Genomic DNA, 23,440 nt, shown 5'->3' on the forward strand with positions numbered 1-23,440 from the left:
GCTTGTCAACTGAATTAATGAACAATAAGAATTTCATCAGACACATAAACTGGAATACTAACTGGATCATAGTACAAGAGGAACATCAAAAGCACTTGAGATTTTGATCGGTAAGTGGTGAGAACAAGTCTGGAACTCTATAGTTAAATACCAAAAAGACTGAGTACATTTGCTTTCTTCTCTGCCTTTCTCTTAATAGGATATATCGTATGACCCCTTTTGCCAAATGTAATAGCCTCCGAGTTCAGCGACTGGACAAAATGTCGGTCAAACTCAGAGGTTTATTTAAAGGGGCAATTGGAAGCAATTACATTTGACCGCTTGTATCTATTCACTGGCTGAAACAAAATGATACATATTTTTTTATTATTATTACTGTAGTTGTCCTTCCATGCATTTTGTAAATATGCTTTTTGTTGAAAGGGGATTAGTCAATGTGAGTTTCACTTTCTGAATTAATTGTTAATCGTTATTTATTCACTTATCCCATTTTCTGTTATCACTTCAATGATGACAGTTGTACCTGTTACAGATAGGAGCATTGAGATATTTAGGATAACTGATGTGGTTTGCGCTTTTAAACATATGAGAAGTCTGTATATCTACATACTGTAAGTGTTAGAAGCTCCTGTGTTATGGCGTATGAGTCCCATTTCCCCCTATAAGTGGCTTTTTACACTTGACGGGGTTAAAGTAGAGTTGAACGCAAGTACACTTGCAGAGCATGCCTTGTATATTTTCACACTGCGTAAACACCGAAAAGAAGCGCAGAACTAGGGCAATTGTGTACTGTTGATGATGATCATCATCAATCATCATCATGACATCAATGACAAAAACTGGTTTCAAAACAAGCTTACAGAGTGAAAGTGCAGCCTCAGAGATGACGGAGACTCTGCATATGGGCATATGTAAGCTTTTAGATCTGTGCATACACTGCTGGAGTCCTTATGGTCAACTTGCGTTTACCTCTGCTTTGGCCCAGAGATCTTCAACTCAATACTGTAAACTTATTTTCCTAGGATTCAAACTGTAGATGCACCACACTTAAAAGTTTAAATGGATTTAAGTTTATTTGATTTTTTTACTTTATTTATGATCTTAAGCAGTGGTGTCAGACTCGTGGCCCTCCAGCTGTTGTGGAACTATACATCCCAGCATGCCCTGCCACAGTTTTAACAATCCATTATATAAAATCTGTGGCAGGGCATGCTGGGATGTGTAGTTCCACAACAGCTGGAGGGCCATGAGTTTGACATTACTGATCTTTAGCATAGACAAAACTACAATAGGTACAGGTGTACTGGTTTTTCCATTTCCAAATGACAAGAGTCCTATCTATTACAGTTGGACAGTTAGTGCAGTTAGCATAAGCAGTCCCATAAGCATCAGCAGTTGTACAAATGGAGTGAAGTTGTTAATCAAATGCTGAACACACAATTGCTGGCACTACTGCTCATACTTGCCTACCCTCCTGGAATGGCCGGGAGGGTCCCGCAAATTGGGTCCCCCTCCTGGCCCCCTGGGAAGGTGGGCAAGTCTCCCACATTGTAGCCACAGCCCCTGCTCCCCCCTTCCCTGCGGTATAAATTACCGATTTTCGCAGGTCCGCTGGGAGGGGCGGGGCTAAATGACATGAATAGCATCATTTCGCGTCATTTGGCCCCTCTCCCCATCCATGGACCCGCAAACTAATGTGGCTGCCTGTCATGGGGGTGGGGCTTAGTGACAGCAGCCTTGCCCCATCCCCAAAACGGAGCCTCATCCAACCCCCCTTTCACTCCTCCTCTGGCTTCTTCCGGAGAGGAGTTTTGAAAAGTAGGCAGGTATGCTCCTGCTTGTCTAGCTCTAGCCTAACATAGCACCCGATTACCAAATACAGACAGCCAGTTATATTAAGCCGTAACAAGAGATACATGAGGGTGATACAGAGTGATAAATGCCCAGCCTAACTGCCATCTTTCAAACAATGCATACACCATGGCAGTCAGAAGCTTAACCCATGTCAACATTCAATCATGTTGACCTAATGCTTGTAAACCTAGTTGGTGTCTATCAAATTATCCATACCTGTTCACACAAGGGGTCTGCACATGTGCAAATCCGCGGTCAGACGGAGCCAAATTCTGGTGGGGGGCACCATTGGATTGGGGAAGAATTTGGCGCCGTCTGATCAAACATGAATCAACCCCTAGCCTAGGTCCACTGATATATTTAAAATGAAAATATCTTATTTACCAATTATCTTGATACAAAAAAATACCTACACTGTGTTATTAAATAGTATTTAATGACTTACTCATAAGCATCTAAAACTCTTAATTACAGTAGTTGTTCATTGCAAACTTTGGATCAGTGGACACCACTCCTACAAAGCAGTATATTTTGAGACACATTACACATCCTTCAAGCTGAGGGACAAAACCCTTACTGAGGTTACTTATACACCATTGTTATAATTTAGACTTTGATATGTAATTTAAGCGTACTGTAGCATGTTAGTAACATGTTAGTTAATGCAAGTTAACATGTTAATGCAAGACTGTCCTGCATCATGGGTCCCTCACAGGGAGGTGACTGCAAATTTTTGCACTATAGCAAAGTGCACACTTGCCAAGAGTAGCCCCCTGGCTGCACAGCCTAACTGCAGACTCAGTTGTCGGGCATCAATATTTTGGGCCGCAGCGGCTCCGTGTGATGTCACACAGCTGTGGAAGCCTGCCCTGCAAACAGTCCCCGCAATTCCGAGTCACCTTAGTCAGTTCAAATTTTTCTTATTCTTTTTGGCAGATCCTCCTTATATGTAATATGTACCTTCATTTACCAACTCCATTCTAATCCCCTTTTTACATCTCTTTCCTTGTATGCAGGGCCGGACAGGGACCAGAAATCGGCCCTGGGTTTTTGAGCACGCAGGCCCACCCGAAGCAGAGGGGACCCTTGCGTGGCAAAGCCGCGCAGCAACAAGAGGGCGGAGGCATCAGAAAAAGGAGGCATTACACATTATGGAACACGCCGTAATGCCCATTACAGAATATTACACAATCTGGACCCCGCAGGCTGCTCCCCTTGTATAATAACAGGACACAACAGGCTGTTCCCCCTGTATAATGACAGAACACCACAGGCTACTCCACCTGTATAGTAACAGGAAACCACAGGCTGCACCCCTGCACACTAACAGAAAAGCACAGGCTGCCACCCCTGCACAATAACTGGACACCACAGGCTGTTCCCCTTGCTCAATAACCGAACACCACAGGCTGCTCTCCCTGCACAAAAACTGGACACCATAGGCTGCTCCCCCTGCTTAATAACAGGACTGAGGAGTCAGGACACCACAGACTTCTCTCAGATAAGTTCTCTGGGAGAAGCCTGTGGTGTCCTGACTACTCCTGTTCTTCCCTGTACATATGCTACATGAGGCTGTGTGAAGCTGATTTCGCTGCTGCCGCTGCTGGATAGACACACACAAGCTGGAAGCAGGAAACAGGGTGCCGTGTGATCGGCACAGGCAGGCTACGCTGCTTCCTGCCTTCTCCTTCTCCTCTGAACCCTCGTCCCGCCCACAGCGCCACCCTCTGTACTATCTGTAGCGGCCTCCTGCACTGTTTAGACAGGTCCTCAGTGCAGGAGGCAGGCGGCCATATTCTTAAAGCCGCGGCCAGCGCCGATCAAGGGAGGAGATGTTTAATACTCCTGCAGCGGCAAGCGGGACTCAAATTCGGCCCACTTGGCCATCGGCCCTTCTGGCATTTGCAAGAAGTGCCAGATGGCCAGTCCTGCCCTGCTTGTAGGTGTGGGAACCGATAGGCTCAAGGTGTGGTTAGTCGGGCACTCCTTCGTTTATTGGGCAACTAGGTTAGTCACTGCTGGCAAGGGCCCTTCCTTCAATTGCTCCTGGTTGTTTAGGTGGTTAGGTGTCCGGGGGATGTCATGCAGTGCGCTGCGAGGGTTCCTTATGGTGAGCGTCCGCAGATATGGGTTGCCCGAAGTCCTGGTGCTTCATTTAGGTGGCAATGATCCATCAAATGTCTCCACCGGTTCTTTATTTAAAAAAACATATCACCGTCAGAATCCTCATTGTCAACTTCCTCCTCAGCACCAACTACTGCAATATCCTTCTCATCCTGGTGTACTTCTACAGTGACATCCTCAATCTCAACAAATGGACTGGTGGCGTTCCTCCCAACACTTGCAAAGGACCTGCAAATGGTGGAAGGAGCCTCCTCTTCTTGTACAATGTGGGGAAGGTGAGGCCTAGACATCGCAACCATGGACACACTTGGACTTTCTTGGGGATTTGCGATATCTCTGAATTAGAGATGAGTGGGTCCGGATCTTTGAGATCCGAACCCACCCGAACATCGCGATCCGAGGCGGGATCCGAGCCGACTCAGGAGTTCCCGTCTGAATTCCGGACCGAAAACGAGGCAAAACGTCACCATCGCACTGTCAGATTCTCGCGGGATCTGGATTCTATATAAGATGCACGCGCGCCCCACCGGCGTCACTCCATTATAGGAGAGGGAAGAGGGTGGTTGGGATCTGTGCTCTGTGCTGTGCGCTTTTGTTTGGTGCTGCAGTGCTCACTCGATTAGGGTCTGCACGCAGGGGCTGCTGACTGTACACAAATCCAGTGTACAGGGGATGCAGGGGCTGTGTGCAGTGTGACAGGCGCTGTGTCCAGTACAGGGGTTGTGTCCAGTCTACAGGGGCTGTGTACAGGGGCTGTGTCCATTGTCCAGGGGCTGTGTCCAGGGTAACGGGCTGTATCCAGTGTCCAGTGTGATGGCCTGTGTCCAGGGGCAGTGTCCAGTGTGACAGCTGTGTCCAGTGTACAGGAGCTGTGTCCAGAGGCTGTGTCCATTGTCCAGGGGCTGTGTCCAGGGTGACGGGCTGTGTCCAGGGGCAGTGTCCAGGGGCAGTGTCCAGTGTGACAGGCTGTGTCCAGTGTAAAGTAAGAGAAATAAATAAAAGCAATAAATAAAATAAAAACACATTTTTGGAGGATGATGGAGGAGGAAATAGTGAGAGATCAGCAACCTGATAGAAGTGCTGAAGCTGCTACCACCAGTCATGACAATGATTGATTTGTTAAAATGTGCATGTCCTGTATACAACATAAGGGTGGGTGGTAGGGCCCAAGCACAATTTCATCTTGCACCTCTTTGTGGGCCTTATTCTGGTTGGTGCGGGCGGGCCGTACACGTACGTTCCGGGGTTTTTAACAATCTGCGCATGCGTACCATCTCCAATGCGCAGGCGCGAACACTCCACAACGCTTACGGACGGGTCTCTCCGTGCGAAAAAACCTGTACGCGAGAGTACGGTCATTGGGGGCGGCATAGGGGCGTGTTGAGGGGAGCGGCCGAAATAATCAGGGAAAATGGGCGTAAACATGGGCGTACACGGGGGTGTGCACCAAAAATGAACGGTGCTACTACCGCTCGATCGGCGAAAGCACCTATTATTTCGGACACAAAACAGGCGGCCGCCAACCGCCACCTCAGACCACCCCTACAGATACCGCATGACAGCGTGCGCCTGGGTTTGCTAATTTACGCTGATTACTACTCAAACACATACACCTGAATGTAATAAGCAATGCTGCAGTCTATTAAGTCCAAACCATTATTTCACTACCTGCAAGCCACACACAGCACTCAAACACCTTGGAAGCTTATCTTTCTATACTTCTCGACATTTAAAGGTTTGTTTAATTTAAGGTACAGTAAGAATCTTTGTAAGACCTGCTTATATATGCTAAGGTAGGAATTTGTAAAACATTTATACACATTCACTACGTGCTTTCATAGACTTTACACAGTAGCACACTCAATCTACACAAGTCGACATGTGTCAACGTGTTCACTCTAATACAAACATAGGTTTCGTATTTTTACGTATTATTATACGTATTCGTATTTATGATACAATAACATAAACCACATCTAACACCTACAAAGGATGTTTCAGCAATGTTTTAAGCCCATGCCCACTATTTTGTACACAATTAGAATAATTAATTAATTGTCTTCATTATAATTGAAAGGCAAGATTTGCAGGTCCATATATGTGAAGGGTATGCCAGCGTGCACGGACGTACGCTCACTCTCATGAGCGGTGACATACGCTGAGTTTTCCATTGAAAACAATAGAGACCCATCCGTGCACGGTGGCGTACGCTCAGATAGCCGCAAGAAGTCGGTGGGAAGACGGACGAGAGACGTCCGTAAACGGTGGCGTACGCTCTGTTGTACGCCAGTTGACGGAGTCTAAGGGCTGATCTGTCCGTGTACGTTGGCGTACGCTCAATTGTACGCCACTCCCCTTCGACGTTGTTTCTGGCCGTACGTATGCGGCTGATTTGTGGGTGGACTTAACCTCAACGGCCGCGTACGGAGAGCGTACGTTAATATGGAACGTACGCACGTTTGGCCGCACCGATCAGAATAACCCCCACATTTTTTGCTCTTTGGAGCATTTCTCTTTTTTGGGGGTAGTTTATTAAACTGCCACCCTGTCTGCCCCTGCAGTGCCGCTCTGCTTTCAGGTTGGAAGTGTAAGGTCCACATGTATGTGATGCCCACTTAGCTTAGTTAGTCACCCAGCTACCTCGGTATAACCTTTTGTCCCAACTACAGTAAATTAAAACAATTTTGTGAGCTGTGAAGTGATCAAACTTAAATAGAAACGAGTTGAAACTAATGTTATTGAGGTTAATAATACTTGAGGGGCAAAAACAGGCCCAAATTCTGTTATTTTAGCCATTTTTAGCATTTTTTCATAAAAATCCAGATCCAAAACCCGCAAGGGTGGTTTTGCCAAAACCAATCCAGATCCAAACACGAAAAGTGGCCGCCGCAAATCTCTACTCTGAATGCACAGTTGTTTACTGTGCTTTAACAAGCTTTATGTTTTTAATTCTTCCAGGAGAATGAGGGTTTCCATCTTCATGAGAAGCTGAACTACCAGTCATGAAAACAGGCCAAGACTTTAGCCTTTCTTTGCCACTTTGTGTCGTGAATAGCATATTATCAATTTTAAGTTTCTCATAAGCTAACTTTGCTTTTTATTTTTTATTAACGTTACATTTTTTTTTTCATGCCCTCTATGACATTGGGCATCATACTTGGTAGACAATGCTGATGGACTTGCATCGTCAATGTAATTTCTAGTGGCAGCAGCTTCAGCACAAATACTGGGAAGTGGTTCCTGATCTCTAAATTGTGTGTCTGTATCAACACATACCAATACTGATATACAGTATGGCAGACCTATTTCTGTATCAACACATACCAATACTGATACACAGTATGGCAGCCCCACTGAACACACACACACACACACACATATATATATATATATATATATATATATATATATATATATAGTCTTGTGGGCTCCGGCACTCCAGTGGTTCTCTGGGTATAGTGCTCCCATGCCTTTCTAAGGGACCAATGTCCAAACGTATATCCAGAAAAAGAGAGGCGGCACTTGGAGACTTGTGCAAACAATAATCAAGTGTATTAAACAAACATGTGCATCTACGTTTCGGGGAATGCAATCCTGATGAAGGAGATTGCATTCCCCGAAACGTAGATGCACATGTTTGTTCAATACACTTGATTATTGTTTGCACAAGTCTCCAAGTGGCACCTCTCTTTTTCTGGATATATATATATATATATATCTCTTATACAGTATATTTAGCCAGATCTGTCACTCAACCCCTGTGTGTATGACATTCCCGCCCGGCGTTATACACAAACCCGCCCCCCTAGGGAAAAGACCAGTGCCATACACACAAAGTTCCCACCCAGCATTATACACAAACCCGCCCCCCCTAGGGAAAAGACCAGTGTTATACACACCGCCACCCCCTTGACATCACCTCCCCCCACCCAGCCAGGGCTACAGTACATGCCCACCATCCACTGTGGTGTAGGTGAGCGGGGGCCCCCGTGAGTGAAGGCACCCCCCCTCCCGTGATTGGTGGACCGCCGCGACACAAAAAATCCCAGCGTGATTCACCCCTCCCGAGATTCGCAGCCCCTGCGACACCCCCTCCCGCGATTCACGGACCCCCACAACCCCCCCTCCCGCAATTCGCGGACCCCCGCGACCCCCCCTTCCCACAATTCACCCCCTCACGCCCCCCCTCCCTTGATTCACGGCACCCCCGCGCCCCCCCTCCCGTGATTCATGGCACCCCCGCGTTCCCTACCACGATTCACGGCACACCCCGCGGGCCCCCCCCCCAGCGTGATTTGCGGACCCCCGCGACTCCCCCCCAGAGACTCGTGGCCCCCCTCCAGCGATTCACGGACCCCTGCGACCCCCCCTTCCCACAATTCACACACCCCCCTGTGCCCCCCTCCCTTGATTCATGGCACCCCCGCGCCCCCCCCCCCCCTCCCGCGATTCACGGCACCCCCGCGCCCCCTCCCGCGATTTATGGACCCCCGCGCCCCCCCTCCTGCAATTTGCGGACCTCCCTGACCCCCTTTCAGCAATCCCCTCCCAGCGTACCCCCTCGACCCCGCTCCCGCATTTCATGGACCCCCGAGGGGATCCTGTACCACCACAAGCAGGTGCCGCCCCTAGGTGGGAAATCCAGCCCTGGCTGCCGCACTGCAGGTTCCCCCACTGCCAGAAGCCATAAGTGTCCCCACGGTCCTCTGCACCAGCGCCACAACTTTTATCAATGTCTTGCCCACATACCACTATTATACAGCCTCCTGCTCTCATGCACCCTCACTCCCTCCTAGTGGGAGGAGACGCTCACCCACTGCCGGGAGCTGCATACTGTCCCCCACCCTCCTCCACTTCTAGGGATGTCCATCGACAATGTTGAATACTTTTGCCATCGATGTGGGAGGACCAGATGGTTTCCCTACATCAATGGCAAAGGAGAACCGATCAAGTTTCAATTTTTTTAAGGTGCCGGGACACGGAGCATAGCTCTGCCCCCCCACACCCGGAAGTCCCGCCACCGAGATCTGATTGACCCACGGCCTATTCAGTCAGATATAATGTATAACCATCGATAGCTACAACAATCGATGGTTATCCAAGTAGTAATATTTTACTATTATCGATGGCAAGGTGCAAAATCGCCATCAATGCCAACCACCGATGGCATCTGCACCAATGGCCATCCCTACTCTGCAACAGCCAAAAACCTTTACAACCCCTCATGCCCACACACCCCTATACCTGCCCTGCCTCCTGTTCTCCTGCTCCGTAACTTCCGCCAGTAGGGACCCGCTCACCCTGTGTTGCCCACATTCCCCAATCATGCTTTACCACCCAGCCTCCTGCTCTCATGCACCCTAACTCCTACCCAGTAGGAGGAGACACTGACTCAGGGCCACCATCCTGTACTCCTGTGCTGCCACGCTGGACCCTCACCCACTGGCAGAAGCTGCACAGTGTCCCCCACCCACTCTTTAGTCCCCCTTATGCCCAAACACCCCTATCACTACCCAGCCTCCTGTTTTCCTGTGTCGTGACCTCCACCAGTGGGGAGCCGCTGACTCAAAAACACCCTACTATACTATTGCACAGACACACACATAAACAACATGCACGCACAAACACACCCACACATGTCACTGTACCATCCACACTATTAATGTACATCTTACTCTGTAACCGCTTTTTAATTAAACAAAACAATACACCCCCTATTAAATCATATGCTCTCTATTTAACACATTTCAGCTGTAAGTCAAGTTGCAATACAGTCATCTTACATACAATTCTAACCATATTTCTCACAATACAAACATTCACAAGTTAAGGGGGCGCAGCCCCTTACCCTGGTGTGATGAATCACCTAGTATATCTATATATACACACACACACACATACACACACACACATATACAGTACAGCAGCACCACCAATGGACTTATATACACAGCAGCACCACTGGACTTATATAATGAAGGACATGTGGACAAGTGGAAAAGGTAAATCTAAGGACTTACAGTTCTATGGTAGAGAGCACACAGGTCAGTCACTATGCCTCAACTGATGCAGCAATCTCAGACAAACTGTAATGGGTAGCATCACTGCCTCACAGCGCTGAGGTCATGGGTTCGATTCCCACCATGGCCCTAACTGTGTAGAATTTGTATATTCTCTCCATGCATGTGTGGATTAACTCATGTTTCCTCCCACAATCCAAGAATATACTTGGATCTCTAAAGCGCTGCAGAATATATGTGCGCTGTATTAATAACTTAATATTTTAAAATAAAGATAGATACAGTAGATAGATAGATACATTTTCAATGACTGTTGCTCTTTATAATCAAATAAGATAATCTATTCTATAGGATAACTACTAAAATCTAAAATTATTTAAGTCCAACAATACAAGTAAAAAGATACAGTAATGTTGCATAAAGTTTAGTACCAAGACAAATTTGTTCCAGTATATCATATAAGTTCATGAAAATATCCCTGATCCATTATATGTTCTATTAAAAAAAGAAATTGTATAAAACTTGTGATTAGTATATTTATTGTACATGCAGGAGATCTGACAATGTGCCTGCACAGGGTTAATTTAATAGAAGCAAATAGTGCTAACTGATTATTTACTGCCAAACAAGTATTAGTAGCACATTAGGACTGTGGATGCTGGTTAATAGTTTGCGGAGTTAGCTGAATGTTTACAAGGGTACAAGGATAAAAGGAACTAGTTTGTTACAATGTCATTGTCATGTACACATACATGTAAATTTATTTTATATATTTCCAGTGATCTAACGTATATAAAGAAAATTTTTAAGTCTTACCTTCTTTGCACGCCATGAGAGCCTAATACAAAAACACTGCTTTCCTGCTGTGTCTCTACAGAAAATAGAATGTTCTCCTTTAAAGAAGGGATCTTTTACTGATTGTTTTGTTCCTGCAGGCTTTTTGGTGATCTTTCTCTCAGTCTCTCTCTCTCGTGATTTGTATCAGGTTTATGCTGTACTCTCTGGTATCCTTCCCAGTTCCTCTCTAGTTTTCTCTGTGTGAATATATTGAAAGAGTTGGTTTAAATAGTTCAGTGAGAAAAAAAGAGGCTGTGCAAGAATAAGAGATCTAAGTCTATACCACTCCCTCAAGTTTTCTCAATGACCTGAGCAGGACACTTTCTAAGACCTCCTACTTTATTGTTTGTTGTGTAGCAATGTATTACTTACAGTAAGTAGCTGGAAACTGTAATCACCCACTAAAAGTACAGAGACAGATTCGTCCCACTCTACACATCTTCGATAAACACGGCACCATTTTGATGGGGCAGTGGTATGTACTATTCAAGGGCGTAATTACCATAGGTGCAAGTGCAGCTGCTATGGGGCCCATTGCTAAATGGGGGGCCCTTACAAACTTTTGCTAGGGGGCCTACTAATATCTAGTTACGCTCCTGGTACTATTCAAAGAGAGTAGTGCATTAAACATCCTAGCAATGTGTGACCTCTAACATGTATAACATAACACATTTAATAATCTTACAATAACTAAACTTGAAATAAAGACTCAGAGACAGGTTTGGCAGAAATTGTTAGCTGAATTTATTTAAAGCACTTTTAAGCTAAATTAATTTATTAATAATTAATTAATTGATGGTTACACAGAAAGAATGGCTAATTAACTAAGCTCCAACCCACAACTAGCATACATAATCAACAATCCAACAAGGGGAGGGAGGGCGGGAAAACTTTCAGGATAGAAAGGAAAACTCCTCCCTTTCCTGTCCCTATATCCCAGCCAACTCTACCATTCCTTGTATCCTTATTGGTTAACCGAGTCACATGCTCTCCAAGGTACACACACAGCTTTGGATGTTTAACTCTCTCTATGCCTATTGCTGTCATTACGTTTTTCTTATAACTGCAGAAAGTGTAGAAACTGTATGTTGGAGTCGTGTCCTTCAAACCACGCACAACAGGTTTTCTCACTCTAGGAATTCATCAGGGGGTATGTCTCAAACCTTACTATCTTCACATTTATCCTAAGGTCTAAAGTAAAAGGCCCCCAGACACATAGCTGTGGTATCGCATGCAGCAGAGGTGGAACTACCATTGGTGCAGCAGGTGCAGTGCACCCTGCTGCTCCCATCACCCTCTTCCTTTCACCCACTGTTTTTCCCTGTCACACTGCCTCTCCCTGTCACCCTCTGCCACTTCCTGTCACCCCCTGCTGTGTTGTACAGTGTGAACCTGGGTTGGGGTGGAGGAGGTGGACCCAAATTATATTTTCGCACCTGGGCCCATCACCCACAATTTAAACCACTGGCCTTGCATGTGATACTTCAGCAACTGCTTTACCTTAAAGCCTTTGGATTACCCGTGACTAGATCCGCATGCATATGATGTATCGCATAGAATACCATCCACTGCTGTAGAATATGATGCACAGGGGCGGATTGGAAAGAGAAGTCACAGGGAAGGTTCCAGGTGAGCCAAAGTGTCTGAGGTTCTTCCTGTGGCTGAGAAAAGGTAGAAGGCGACAAAATGGTTGTGATAATAGTTTAGGAGGTAGAGGATATCATTGATCCATCCATGACACCAGGGAAGGGCATTGAAGTAGAATTGGCCTAAAGTTTCTGACACAGTTGCAGCCCCTATGAGGGGATCCAGCCACTTCAACAGACCCCACCCCCTCAACAGACCCCGCCTCCATATGGGCTGCTTCCAGAGCTAGTTTTCTATCGCAATCCACTCCTGACTATGTATCCTTTTTTCAGCAGTCCAGATCCACACAGGGACATGCATTGTATGGATGTAAAACACATAGGATTTGACACTTTTCACATGATATATCAACCCGATGCATCAAAATGGTGTGAAAATGGCCCAAATTGCACCAGTGTATGGGGGCCTTTACACACATGTGCACAAGTCTAGCTACATCCCTATGATTTTAACATTATAAATTCTAATGCTTCGCACATATTCAAAACCTGGCAATCTCAGTTTAAAATCATTAACAAACACAGCCCAGTCTCTATATTAACAATTTTACTATACCAGCTAGATAATTCTGTTTTCACCTGTAAATATAATACCCGCCTGGCACTGGGTATGGCAGAATAGCCCTGCATTGTCACAAGTGATATATTTTACACTTACACTGACTGGTCATGGGGTAGACATAAGTACCAGTGGGCACCCTAAATACTCAAGAGTTTAAAATACAGAAGCATGGTGGTGGTGCAAGTGTCAGTGCAGTGCAGTGAAGTGCAGTAAGAATTGGGCACCAGGCCATCTCATCACAAGCAGCAAACACAGTTTATTTAAAGTTCAAACAGGGTTATTAAGGAAACATTACTTGCTCTTCTCCTCCAGCACAACATTTGTATCAATTACATCAGACTACATCAGTCCAGCATTTCACTGGGACACTCTTCAGTGTGTTCACCCCCTACTCACTAGGGATTCTCTTAGTCTAGATGGGATTTCTCATGGACTCTACTCATTTGGGGGGCATTTGACATGCCATGTGGTTTACAACCACTCACCCAGATCCATCCTCTCCTGAGACTCACTCTTGGCTTTATTCTTCTAGTGTACCCCTAAAGGTGAGGATCCTTCCCCTGGACTCTACAAACTGCTGCTGTCACACGCTCTTCCACTGAAGTTGCTAGCTCCCATTTGACACTGCAAATAATGTGGAACCTCTCGCTCTTCATAGCAACGCCTACACACTCCATAATGCCAGGGACCATGGAACTCAATTTAACCAATTCTACGGCCTCAGCACAGACGCTCTACCCTAGACACTAGACTCTGTGTTCCATCTCTGCTCCTGTCCTTTGAACTTTGACCCCCTCACTTCCTGTGAAGACCATAAACTCCCCCTCTCAGTGATAATTCCAGAATGGTTTTATAAATTTTCAGAATCTGTTAACCCCTGCCTTTCCAGTATGCCACATTATACACACGGTGCCGGTGTTAGGCACCGGAGTGCCCCGGGGGGGGGGGGGGCTCCCCGGCGCTCACCCGCTGCATGGGTGGGGGGGTGAGGAATATGGCCGACTTGCTGCTTCCGGGGGGGGGTGGAGCTCGGGTCTAGCTCAGCGGATGGGCGAGCTGGCTCAGCGGGCGGGAGTGAGAGCTGGAGTTCTGGCTTACCGGGCAGGAGGGAGGGCTTGCTGCGCTGTGTGCAGTTCAGTCCCTGCGCAGTGCGACTGACTGACATCTTCCTCCACCCGCGCCGTGTACAGACGCTCAGCCGTCTGATGGTGAGCCAAGTGTCTGAGGGTGAGCCAAGTGCTCAGCGCTGTCCAGCTACATCCCTACATGTGCCTCCCAAACCCGAAATCCCAGCCAGCGCGCTGATCCGGAGGGGGGGGGGGGTTAGTGACTAGCACTGCCTAGTGGTGGCGCCGGCCTTGTATACACTCACACATTATACTGAAGCGTTATACTCCAGCTAATACACTATAAATTATAATTACATAACTTGATTTGAATATCATGCAAAAGTTCATTTATTTCAGTAATTCAATTAATTAGCTGAAACTAATGTATTATATAGACTCATTAAATGCAAAGTGAGATATTTTGAGCATTTATTTGTTACAATTTTGATGATTATGGATTACAGTTTATGAAAACTCCAAATCCCAAATCTCAGAAAATTAGAACATTGTGAAAAGGATCAATATTGCAACCTCAAAGTGTCACTCTCTACTCAACTAATTAATCCAAAACAAGGGTTTCTGAGCCTTTGAATGGTCTCTCAGTCTGGTTCATTAGAATTCACAATCATGAGGAAGACTGCTGACCTGGCAGAAAACCATCATTGACATTGACCTCCACAAGGAGGTTAAGCCTCAAAAGGAAATTGCAAAAGTTGGATGTTCTCAACAGGTGCACAAGCAGCAGGGATCACCACAGCCTGGAGAGGATTGTCAGGATTTTCCAGCAGGACTTGGCACCTGCCCTCACTGCCAAAAGTACCAAAATCTGGTTCAATGACCGTGGGATTACTAGACTGGATTGGCCAGCAAACTCGCTTGACCTGAACATAGAGAATCTATGGGGCATTGCCAAGAGAAAGATGAGAGACATCAGACTGAACAGTGCAGAAGAGCTGAAGGCCACGTTTGAAGCATCCTTAACACTTCAGCAGTGCCACAGTGACAGGCTGATAGCAACCATGCCACACCACATTAAGGCAGTAATTCATGCAAAAGTGGCCTAAACCAAGTAATAAGTAAATATGCATTATTATACTTTTCTGTATTTAAATTATTTTTTGTATCGATTTCATGTAATATTCTAATTTTCCAAGATTTTGTATTTGAGCTTTTCAGAAACTGTAAGCCAAAATATTTAAAATTATAACAAATAAAGGCTTGAAATATCTTACTTTACATGTAATGAGTCTATCAGCGGTTCTCAAACTGTGGGTCATAACCCCAAAGTGGGTCTCGCACACACGCAATGCACTCCTGGGACCGATGAAGATGCCGAAGAAGATCCTGAAGGCCGCCGTGGACATCGGGGGACTTGGAAAGTATGAAAAAAGGGGCGGGGGGGGGGCTGAAATATTCTAAAGAAAACCCCCACGGTTTTTGGAGTATTTTGGATAAGAGATCTCCAGATACGGGAGACTCAACCTGTATCACCTTTTCTTTTATTTAATTTTAATTGTTCAATAGATTTAAATGTTAAATTATTTAATTTTGCCCTGCAACATTTAAAGAAAAACCCTGCTACACTGTGGTTTGTTACTTTATTCACTATACTGTATTTCCTGTTTGTTAAAGTATTCTAACTTTTACCTGTCATTTTGTCTTTCCAATAATATTTGGCTCCACAACCACATTCCAGCATATAAATTACACATGATAATTGCCAATTAATTATACCCTTTATATCACAAGATTTAATTTTATTGGAGCTCCACATTCTCCTTACTTTAAATATCTACCAGCAAAAAAAAAACATTACATAAACCTAAGTTCAACCTGATATTACACTTATTTACGCTTGAGATAAAATCTGTTCCAAAAGTGGATCTAGGGCTAAAACTTCCCAGTGTTTTATTTTAACTGTCTTTAAACTCTCTGTTTATAACAATACAACACTATATGATTTACACATTCACCTATTAGGGTCATTTACTGATTAACACTAATGAAAATATACATATAATATAAAAACTTTACTACAAAATCGATATTAAAAATCCACATTACCAAGAACACCACTTTACCATATTTCATTCCTTTTGTACATAGCTCTGGCTTCTTAACACTTAAGGTGCCCATACACTTAACACTTAAGGTGCCCGGCTAGGACCTGGGCAGAGGGCGGTGTAAATGGGTACGCCAGGTCATCCGACCCGGCTCCCATTTACATCAATGGGGGATGTGCAACCTGCGGACGCTGCGGGGGGCACACACAGACTGCGCTGCTATCTGCTATACTGTGCAGACAGCAGCGGCGGCAGCGTAGGAGGTGATGGATGCCTGTGTGCGGCATCCATTCACCTCCCGGACGATGGCTGGAGGGGTGCAGAGGGGCTGGGGGCAGCCCAGTAGCTTACCTTGGTGCTACTTGGTGCAGGGATGACCGGGGTCCTGGCACTTGGAGATGATGTCATCTCCAAGTGCCGCCTCCGTCTACACTGCAGGTGGGCACCGCAGTGTAAATGTTGTATTTCCCGGATCCGACCCCACTTGGATCCTTTATCCAAATGCCGGGTCGGTTCCGGGATTTTTGGTGTAAAAAGGATATAACCGTCCCTACCCCTGCAGCCTTATCCTGACCCTCATAACCTGCAGCCTAACTCACTCCGCATAGGTACACACTCACCACTTACTCTTACCTTGAAACACCCGCAGAGTTAGAGGGAAGGAAAAGAGCATAGATGATGAGGACTGAGTTAGAGGTCGGGTAAAACTGTGGGGGAGTTAGGAGGAGCAGGGCCGGACTGGCCATCTGGCACTTCTGGCAAATGCCAGAAGGGCCGATGGCCTTGTGGGCCGATTTTAGCTGCACTGCAGTAGCCATAGCGCTGCTGAAGCCTCCTGGGCTTCACTGTGCGCTGCGCTGCATGGCGTCCCCCCCGCGCGCATCATTAGCATATTGACGGCATAATAGGCGTGCGCACGGGGGTGCACAGGCACCTACTGATGATGCGCCGCCGCCCCCTGCCCTACGCTGGCCGGATGCTGCCCGGCGCCTCCTTCCGCCCCTCTGCGCGGCAGCTAATACATTGTTCCTCCTCTGCCCAGCCGCACGAGGAGCTCCTTCCCCCCGCCGTCCATCACCTCCATACAGTGGCAGGCTGGGCAGAGTGCCAAGTGCCCGCAGGTCATTGCTGTTCTGCAGCACCGGGGCCGCAGCTGTACTGTGGGAAGGATCCTCTGCCTGCTTCCCGGCTGCCAATGTCAGTCACTCTACCGCAGTAGGGCTGCTGCTGGACACAGTGGACTGCTCTGTGAGGGAGCAGACCATAACAGACCATGGAGGGAGGAAGAGCTGTCAGTTTGTTGTGATCACTGTCTGTGTCTGGCTGGCCTGTTGGTGCAGAGACAGCAGCCTTTGCACAGTACACCCTCAGTACTGCTCCCGCTGCCCTGGAAACAGAGGAAGGTGACAAGGACAAGAGTGCCTGATGCTGTGCTCTCAGAGTAAGCATTCTATTTCTCCATTTAAAGTTTCAGGTCCTAGTTTAAGTATACTTTATATGGGGTCCTTTTATTAGGATTTGAGGCATTACAGTGTGTGGTATAATGTGTAATGGGCATTAGGGCATGTGGTATACTATGGCTGTGTGACATGTAAAAGGCATTGCGGTGTAAAGTTTTGGCGCGTACTGTCATTGTCCCTATTTTACAAAAATTTGTCAAGCTGTGGCATAATGTGTAATGGGCATTAAGGTGTGTGTCATAATATGTAATGGGCAATATAGTGTGCAGCAATGTGTAATGGCATAATAGTGTGTTCCATAATGTGTAATGGGCATAACGGTTTGTTCCATAATGTGTAATGCCTCCTTTTTGTGATGCCACGCCTCCTTTCCATGAGGCCACACCCCCTTTTCACTGCGCGGCTTCGCCGCGCAAGGGTTCCGCCTGCTAATGGTGGGCCTGTGTGCTCAAAATGCCAGGGCCGATTTTTGGTCCCAGTCCGGCCCTGAGGAGGAGGGTGAGTGCAGTGATGGTAAAGGGGGAGTTAGAGGGAGAGTGACGAAGGTAGATAAATATACAGTATGTTTGTGTGACATAAAAACAAATACACTTTATGTGCAGACTATGCTATAAAAATTGCCCCCCTGACTGTCACTTGCCTGATCTGCTTAAGCTGTGCCTCCTGTCTTCTTCAGGGCGAGGCAGCGGTCACATATGTATGCCCTGGTGATTGCGTGCTATCCCTTTAATTTATAGGAGGGGGGCGTAGCTCGGGAGCTGCTGCTGTTGTAGTCTCCTGAGTTGTCAGTTTGTCACTAGAAAAGGAGGCATGCAGCCAGCAAGGGGGAGGAGAGCTATGGCCTTCTTGCTGCTGGCTCCGCTGCTGCCTGTCATAGTTTGACAGGCTGAAGCAGTCGTCAACTACAGTGCACCTCAGCAAGATAGCAGAGCAAGGAGAGTGCCTCTCCAGACCGGCGTCTCCCTGCTTTGCATACCTCGCCGAGCGGATAGCGCCGGGCTTGCCTGGAGTCCCGTATGCCTGGAGTCCCATGTAGCCCCAACCCCAGACCATTGTAGCTCCGCCCCCCTTTTTATTCTCAAGTGGAGAGGAGTGGCTGGTCGGCAGGGCTGGGCATCGTATCCGAGGTAGCGAGGAGAAAGGAAGAGGGTAGCTGAGTGCACTGTGCAGGAACGAGCATTGGGTGGCTGGCATTGGGGCCCCTCAGGTAGTTGGGTCCCGGGACAGCTGTCCCGTTTGACCCCCCCCCCCATTACCATGCCTGCCTGTACCCGTAAGATGATGTACAGTGCAGGGAGGAGGTGGTCCCTGGTCCAGGCAGAACAGCACTGTTCTGCCCAGACACAGGTGAGGGGGTCAGCGGGGGTCCTTGGTGGTCCGTGCAGGGAGGTGCTGGGTCATGTAAAGAAGCACATAGGCTTATATGGGGTATCGCCAGCTTTTGCTGGCAATACCCACCCACAGCGAGTGGGTTTTCCTGCATATCAAAATGCAGTAAAAACCCAGATATGGTTTTTACCATTTTCACTTAGTTCACCCCGCCCCTACACATTTTTCATTTATTACATGTAAAAAAAAACTTGAACCTAACTATTCTTTTTCATTATTATAGGAAAATGACTTAGTGCTTAGTACTCGCTCTTCTAAACACTACATGTTGTGCTTCAAGTAAAATCTTCAATAGTGGATCTAGGGTTAAAGCTTCCCAGTGATTTTTTTGAAAGGCTTTAATCTCTCTGTTTTTAACATTATAACCAGTAATAAATGGAATACAAGTATTATCCCTACTTGTATATTGTTCCTTAAATATTAATAATGGTGTGTTATTATTACAGAAAACCCAGTAACATGGTCAGCAGCACATCCCTGCCTCACTGACACATGGGTGTAGGGAGGTTTGCTCAAGTGGAGCACAAGCTCCAGGAGCCAAGGAGAGAAGGTTTGCTGCCTTGGACACATTGTAACTGGAAGCCATGCCAGAGGGACGCAGTGTCCCTGCGCCCCTCCAATTATGGCCGCCACCTTAGAGGAGAGATAGACACTAGAGGTTATCCTGCACCTCTAGCATCTGTCAGGGGAGTGCAGTGCGCCCTGTGGTACCCTTAAATGTGAATTCTCGGAGCGTTGTTAATCTAGCCCTGGACAAATAGCATTTAATCCCACTGGGCAATAAGCATGTTATTCCGACTGGGCAAGGAGCAGGAAACCGTCCTAAAGCAACAAGCATGTAATCTCTGTTGTCAAGAAGCATGCAATTCCTGCTGCCAACATGCCTGTAGCCCCTGTGGCAACAAGCCAGTAGCTCTGTGGCAATAAGCATGTAATCCTCCCTCACAATGAGCATGTAAATCCCAAGTGGCATATGCAGGGGTGGGTGGGGGAGGGGTCTGAGTACCCAGAAACCCGCTTGTGCCTATTCATTGCAGAATGTGCCACATCAATTGGACAGAGGCAAAGAACAAGAGAGCCGTGAGGTAGCATGTGTATTTGCGTGTGGAGCTGTGGTAGAGTGCAGGACGCAGTACAGCTGCAAATTATTGAAGTCCTGCACCGCAATCCAATCCCCATTCCTCTCTGGTTCCCTGGGCTGTTAGCTCTGCAACCGCAGTGGGCAGCCAGGGAAAGGTTGATCATGCAAAGTGCCCAGTGCCGCGGTCCAATCCCCCTCTTCTCCTCTCCCTTGGGCTTTGAGCTCTGCAACCACATTACGCCCAGGGATGGATTAAGGTCTGTGGGGGCCGATGCATGCTTATTCCTGCAAATAGGGGAAGTTGGATGACACTTCCCTCTTACCAAATAGTAGACAATTTTTGGAGTCAATTGTGCCCAGATATATGTCATAAAAATGTGCCTCTAGCGGCCATACAACAACCTGGGAGAACAAGGGAAGTTGCTTCAATTAAAAATTACTTTTTTTATTGTGTGTATATATATATATATATATATATATATATCATGTGGTCCGGCTCTGTTTTGCTGAACAATGGCTACTGGTGCCTTCCTAAGTAACATACTGTACATATGGGGCCTTATTCTGATCGGAGCGGCCAAACGTGCGTACGTTCGCTAATAACGTACGCTATCCGCACGCGGCCGTTGGGGTTAAGTCCACCCACAACTCAGCCGCATACGTACGGCCAGAAACAACGTCGAAGGGGAGTGGCGTACAAATGTGCGTACGCCAACGTACACGGACGGGCCAGCCCTTACACTCCGACAACTGGCGTACAATTGAGCGTACACCACCGTTTACGGACGTCTCTCGTCCGTCTTCCCACCGACTTCTTGCGGCTATCTGAGCGTACGCCAGCTTGCACGGACGGGTCCCTATAGTTTTCAATAGAAAAGTCAGCTTATGTCACCGCTCGTGAGAGTGAGCGTACGTCCGTGTACGCTGACATACCCTTTACATATATGGACCTGCAAATCTTGCCTTTCAACTATAATTATGAAAATTAATTAATTGATTGAATTAATTAATGTGCAAAATAGTGGGCATGGGCTTAAAACATTGCTGAAACATCCTTTGTAGGTGTTAGATGTGGTTTATGTTATTGTATCATAAATACAAAACCTATGTTTGTATTAGAGTGAACACGTTGACACATGTCGACTTGTGTAGATTGAGTGTGCTACTGTGTAAAGTCTATGAAAGCACGTAGTGAATGTGTCTAACTGTTTAACAAATACCTACCTTAGCATATATAAGCAGGTCTTAAAAAGATTCTTACCTTAAATTAAACAAACCTTTAAATGTAGAGAAGTATGGAAAGATAAGCTTCCAATGTGTTTGAGTGCTGTGTGTGGCTTGCAGGTAGTGAAATCATGGTTTGGACTTAATAGACTGCAGCATTGGTTATTACATTCAGGTGTATGTGTTTGGTAGTAAGCAGCGTAAATTAGCAAACCCAGGCCCACGCTGGCATGCGGTATCTGTAGGGGTGGTTTGAGACGGCGGTTGGCGGCCGCCTGTTTTGTGTCCGAAATGAACGGTGCTGTAGGCGATCGTGCGGTAGTAGCACCGCTCATTTTTGGTGCACACCCCCGTGTACGCCCATATTTACGCCCATTTTCCCTCATTATTTAGGCCGCTCCCCTCATCACGCCCCTATGCCGCCCCCAATGCCCGTACACTCGCGTATAGGTTTTTTCGCACGTAGAGACCCGTCCGTAAGCGTTGTGGAGTGGTCGCGCCTGCGCATTAGCGAATGTACGCATGCGCAGATCATAAAAAACACCGGGACGTCCGCGTACGGCCCGGCCGCTCCAACCAGAATAAGGCCCATGGTGAGGTACTTCACTTGGAAGGACTGCAGGTGGCACTCAATGGACTGTGAAAAAAAGTGGAAAAAAAATGTGTTTATTCTGTTATATTGACATTTCAAAACACACTCATTCATTCTAGGGTTAATTTTTGTTAGAAGACAAATAACCTACCAGTATATTTTTGGAATGTACAGTAGGAGGAAACCGAAGTACCTGGAAGAAACCCAAACAAGAACGGGGAGAATATACAGACTCTGCACAGTTACGGCCATGGTGAGAATCAAACCCATGACCTCAGTGCTGTGAGGCAGTAATGCTAACCATTACACCTTCCGTACTGCTATACAGAGGTTAAAGTGAGGGGGAACGGGGTCTTATGGTGGTCTAATGGTGAGGTGGAACATTTAACATCCACATTTACCCTGCACTGTAATTCTCACAGAAAAGCATTGTAGACTGGCCCTCTCTCTGCCTAATAGGGGGAGAGGGGGGGGGGGGGGGGGGTAATTAGGTGGCATAGAGAAATGAGTGCCTGCACTGAATAGAGGCTGCCAGTATTATTTACTCAGGCCACTGGCAGTACTACTGCTTAAGTGTACCTACCTACTACTACCTTCCATACTAGGCTGCTATATATAATTTAATTAAAAAATAATACCTGTCCTGCAGTGCTGCGTTGAATTGTAATAAATAATTCAATGCTGCTGGTGCACTGACGTGTGCCACTGAGTGCCAAGCAGTACCTAATAATAAAATTAATTATTATAAATTCTGCTGGTGCATATAGTATGGTGGATAGGGGTTTTGGGAGTTCTGCACACAAAAAATATATTGATGCCCTATAATTGGTGGGCAATATTCCACTGTGCGTTTGTTTACAACAATGGGGGTGCTATCCCAAACAATTTACATGACACGAATTGGAGGAAGGAAAGGAAGGGTTTGTATGGATGCACTCCTTGTGGACAATCAAAGAAATTATGGAGGGTATTCCTTTTCAATTATCTTAAAAGACGTGGGGGCTCCTTTTATCTTTATTAGGACTATAGTGGATAAGGAGGCCACCCTCGGTAGCGAAATGAGAGGTTAAAAGGATTTTTTCACATTAATCAACATACATAGTGTATTTTAAAGAAAAGAAAAGGTGATTTAAAGATTTTAAAAGTGTAGGCAGATACGACTGTCAGTGTTAGTACTGTAATATTAATGGGGGTAAATTCCCCGTTCGGGTCCTTGTATACACAGTTTTAGTCTGTACCTATAAGAGAACTCTTTTTTAGAACCACCGCTGGTATTTATCAATTTATGCCTCACTTAGGCTTCATACATGCATTTATATTTTGTCAGAGTTTGCGAGACACACTTATAATAAATGTCGACCAAACGGTCTATAGGAATGCCCAATGTGTATTACTTGTCCATAGGCATATATAGATGGTGTAGATGATTGAGGGTGAATTTCCCAAAGGGTCCCCCAAACATAGGTTATAACATTTAGG

General features: G+C 46.4%; 1 protein-coding gene across 3 annotated transcripts in view; it reads right to left on the bottom strand.

The window, feature by feature from the left end:
• Positions 1-12,452, bottom strand: part of LOC146079549 (pyrimidine-specific ribonucleoside hydrolase RihA-like) — an 83,867-nt gene extending 71,415 nt beyond the window's left edge. For 2 of the 3 annotated variants that reach the window (XM_083186284.1, XM_083186282.1), the window contains exon 1: positions 10,815-11,078. In XM_083186284.1, the coding sequence (XP_083042410.1) occupies positions 10,815-10,830 (16 nt within the window). In that variant the 5' untranslated portion in view covers positions 10,831-11,078. Of the gene's footprint in view, positions 1-10,814; positions 11,079-12,335 lie in introns of those variants that run through there. The other variant, XM_083186283.1, reaches the window with a different exon arrangement.
• Positions 12,453-23,440: the final 10,988 nt, after the last annotated feature.

Source organism: Crinia signifera, chromosome 5, assembly GCF_055691185.1.
Source record: "Crinia signifera chromosome 5, ASM5569118v1, whole genome shotgun sequence".
Taxonomy (NCBI): domain Eukaryota; kingdom Metazoa; phylum Chordata; class Amphibia; order Anura; family Myobatrachidae; genus Crinia; species Crinia signifera.